At 38.7% G+C, this 4,094-nt stretch overlaps 1 protein-coding gene across 1 annotated transcript; it reads right to left on the bottom strand.

Annotated features, from left to right (window-relative positions):
- Positions 1-2,832, bottom strand: vma12 (vacuolar ATPase assembly factor VMA12). Its single transcript, XM_028573802.1, has 6 exons — positions 2,377-2,832; positions 1,755-1,828; positions 1,221-1,310; positions 938-980; positions 693-805; positions 1-434 (listed from the first exon to the last, which is right to left on the bottom strand). Exons 1-6 carry the CDS (start codon positions 2,555-2,557, stop codon positions 339-341), a joined length of 597 nt encoding a protein of 198 aa, XP_028429603.1. The 5' UTR covers positions 2,558-2,832; the 3' UTR covers positions 1-338.
- Positions 2,833-4,094: the final 1,262 nt, after the last annotated feature.

Below are 4,094 nucleotides of genomic sequence, written 5' to 3'. Positions count from 1 at the left end.
TCATGAGTAAATGAGCCTTTATTTTTGGGCTGTGGTTTTAGGAAAACAATCTAAAATACAAAATAGCTGCAAATAAATAAGGAATATGATTCATGTTTTAATGTAATTTAATTTTTTTTTTTAAGTCCGGGCAGGTGGAATGTCATGTAAAGCAGGAGTAGTTAAAATCCACCAATTTTTCTGTCAAATAAAAGGCAAAAAGTCCATAAGCTTTTCATGGCCAAATGAGCTGTCTGTATTGAATTAGTAGGCGCCTCGGTGGGGTTGCCAAAGTTCTGCTTTGAGGACTGCTACAGTCCCCTGGTTTTGTGTTTTCCCTTGTTCTTTTTGAGTAACTGCTACGGTTCCCCTAGTTCCCCTTCCATGGTCCGGACCAGCACATACAGCTCCGCCAGGCCGACTACAGATGCAGCGATCACAGCCGATATTACTCGCTGGAAGAGAGGTGACAGAAACAAAAAAGCCACACTTATGTAACCATTAGGTGGATACGAACACAACTTAAAGAAGAAAACATTAGACAACTTTTAGTGTAAAGCGATCCAATACAAAAACATCACAAAATACAGGCTTTAATATCACCACCACATCTCAATATGATTAGTTTTATAAAGGCAAGGGTAGCTGCATGGCTTGTGAACTGAACTGCACTGCATGTAAGTGCCAACTATGTGTATAGCATACTCTCTTACCGCTGCAGTGTCAGTGAATAGGTACTGACTCGCCATATACGAACAGGCAAAGGCAGCAACCACGGTGACCAGGAAGTTGAATATGGTCGCTACCACTGCTTTGACTGACCGCACTGAAGAAAGAGAGGGGAAAACAAGTTCAGAAGAAGTCCATTTTCAATAAAAAGCAAATATTATTCAGCCTCTGGGTGATAATATAATTGTAATAAGATTAAAACGGTACCGTATATGTGTACCAAACTAACCTTGCCGTCCAATATCTGCTAATGTTTCATTGCGGTTGATTTTCTGAAGACAAAGAAAGATATTTATCATATAGTCAATGTATATTCAAATGCAACATGATATGATAAAAATAAACCATCCTATTTTCTACACCTTTGGAAAAAGGCTGTAAGCCTTACACCCCGATTAAAAATGAGACAATTTAAGCAGTCAAGTACATGACATGATCTCTATATTTATATAAACACATACCTCATAGCATGACCTTCATTATTTTTAATGTTAACATATACAAAAACGTACCTGAGTGTTGACATTACGTGTGATTCTGTTGTATTCCTCGTTGGCCAGTTTGGCTTTGATCCTCTCAAGACGTTTGACAAGCTCGGGGTTCTGAGAGAGAAAAGTCATGATTCAATTTCAGTTGTTTGCAGCAGAGATTTCTTCCCCAGGTACTGATGATATGTATTCTATTTTCTCCATCTCCCTTGGAAAGGATAACACTACGCAAAAAATTATGGAGGGGTATAGGGATAAGTTGCCAAAATTGGGCTCCGACCTCAAAAGTCTTTAGTTAGTTTCTATCACATCAATTCTATTTGAAGTTGTCAGCTTGTCTCTGCCTTGTTTCCTGCATGCTGTCAGTGCAGCATAACACTGATTGATGTGTTAGAGGTTAAACAGACAAATATAATACCATATATATATATATATATATATATATATATATATATATATATATATATATATATAAAATGTACATGTACATATACACAGTACAGGCCAAAAATGTATATATATATATTCAAACTTGTGCATGTCCATGGTTTCACATACCCTGGGAGGCTTCACAACCTCAGGCAGGTGCAGCGAGCTATCCTCCAACAACTCATGCAGGTAGAAAGGATGCCCTGTAGCAAAACAGCAATAAGAAAGTGTTACACAGTTACATATGGCTGCCATGGTTTCTAGTATGAATTATTTTATCGGCACGACTTTGCAAAAGCTGGAAGACAGAATTTTTTTAATATTGATATCATTACATGAGACTATATATTAGATTAGATTAGATTCAACTTTATTGTCACTGTGCAGAGTACAAGTACAAAGAAAACGAAATGCAGTTATATCCTAGCGTGTTGATTAATTACATAAAATTATATATTGTAGCTTAAATGTTATGTTTGTCTGGTCTTTAAGGACAAATAACAAATATGTTACTCAACTCTTCATGCTGAATGAAATGAACAGTGGGTGCCTTTTAGTGCTTCATATCCTCATTAGCAAAGTTTTTTTTTTTATCAGAAACATATTTTGTATTAACCACCAATTTGTAATTACGAGATCCTGATCTCATAATTACGAGATAGTAAATCATAATTTCGAGATCAAGTGTTTTTTTTTTTCTTTTGTGAATACGCACTTCCTTACATTAGAAGTTATTCTATAAAAAAAGTACCGTTGTCCTGAAGGTATTTCTTGAGTGTTCTCGCTGTACTGAAGGAGAGGGTTGGTTGTGGTGCTCCAAGAGTCTCCTCCAGTTCTTCTCTCAGTCGCTGGGGCAGAGATGAGTCCGTCTTTTCTAATAACTCCGTGACGTTATTTCTGAATTTATCCCCGACAACAAATGCATAGGCCATGGTTTAATCCCTATGACTCTTACAGGATGGTGGGAGTTAATGCGATGCAGCTATCTAGATAAAATATACCGTTTGTCAAGCGTTTTCTCAATAAAACACGAGCTGCCAGTGAACATATGTCTACAATTAAAGGAGCCAAAACTATCCCTAGCGGGTTTTATTATGATTATACATTGAAATTCGGCGTTTAAGCTAACTGCTAGAGGTAAATAGCTCCAAGTGAGCCGCCATGTTGTTTGCCTTGTGACACGATGACGTACTCGCTCACATGACCAACAGCGTGAAGATTTATTATTATTAGTGCGCATTTTGGAAAATTGTCAAAAAATATATGTATAATCTTTATAAACTGTTAATGTTTAATCACAAGCAGACAATAATGTTTTATTCCATATTCAACTCAAATGTTAATGCTACAGGCTGCACACGTGATTTCTTTTGGTGCATTCATGGTCTCCTCATAAACTCCGAAAAGCAAGAGTTGAGGGTTTTAAATAACAGACTTGACGTGAAATAGGCCTAGGCTACTTAGTGTAGAATATTTAAACAAAACTCCTTTTTGGTGCCAGTTGGTCCACTTAAAGTCTGCATGACACATTAATACTGGTTGGTTTCCCCCTCTAATTCAATTTAATTTTATTTATAGTATCAAATCATAACAGGAGTTATCTTTTTTCCGTAACAATTCCCCCCAAGACTAAGTGTGTGTCTGTGCGACAGTGCATGGCGAGGAAAAACTTCCTTTAACCAGGCAGGAACCTCAGACAGAACCAGGCTCTTGGTGGGCGGCCATCTGCCGCTGGGACACAGAGACACAGATACAGATATACAGAAACATGATTCATAATAATTATAGCAGTTGGTATGATGAACAGTGGCAATTTTAATAGAACTAGGATTAGAACTAAGAGTAGTAGCGGTGCAGGGCGTTGAGCAGGACCACGGCAGCAGCTGCAACCAGGATTTAGGTGCCACCACAATCCAAGGAAATCTGAGGGGCGCAAGCGAGGGAAGAAGCTACCCGGAGCTAAGTTAGTAACAAGCATTACTGGGACATGAATGCACACAGATGGAAAGAGAGAGGAGCTCAGTTTGTTTTAGGAAGTCCCCCGGCAGTCTAAAACTATAGCAGCATAACTAAGAGCTGGTCCAAGACAAACCTGAGCCAGCCTACAAAAGGTTGGTATGAATCCGACAACTATGAAGAGAAGCAGAGATGAGGAAGGGCACCATGTCTGTAGCTACAAACCCTCCCCCGCCGGTCTAGGCATTTTCTGCTACTCCTCACTACTCCTCAAAGAGGAGAGTTTTAAGCTTTCTCTTAAATGTGGACATGGTGTCTGTGGAGTGCAGTGCTTTAGTGGGGCAATAGGGTACTATAAGCTCTTTAAAATATGATGGTGCCCGGCCATTAAGAGCTTTGTAGGTCAGGAGAAGGATTTTAAATTGACTCCTGGATTTTACAGGAAGCCAATGCAGAGACGCTAAGAAATATGATCTCTTTTCTTAGTTCTCATCAAGCATTGTGGATCAACTG

The sequence above is a fragment of the Perca flavescens genome, chromosome 3, assembly GCF_004354835.1.
Source record: "Perca flavescens isolate YP-PL-M2 chromosome 3, PFLA_1.0, whole genome shotgun sequence".
Lineage (NCBI taxonomy): Eukaryota > Metazoa > Chordata > Actinopteri > Perciformes > Percidae > Perca > Perca flavescens.
This window is presented reverse-complemented; position numbering and strand designations above follow the sequence as displayed.

What these genes read in the sequence shown, in the direction of transcription:
- vma12 (XM_028573802.1), bottom strand. Translation starts at nt 2,557, where the DNA reads ATGGCCTATGCATTTGTTGTCGGGGATAAATTCAGAAATAACGTCACG. An exon ending in CACGTAATGTCAACACTCAG is followed by an intron (nt 981 to 1,220) that starts GTACGTTTTTGT and finishes CTTTGTCTTCAG; the next exon opens with AAAATCAACCGCAATGAAAC. An exon ending in TATTCACTGACACTGCAGCG is followed by an intron (nt 435 to 692) that starts GTAAGAGAGTAT and finishes CCTCTCTTCCAG; the next exon opens with CGAGTAATATCGGCTGTGAT.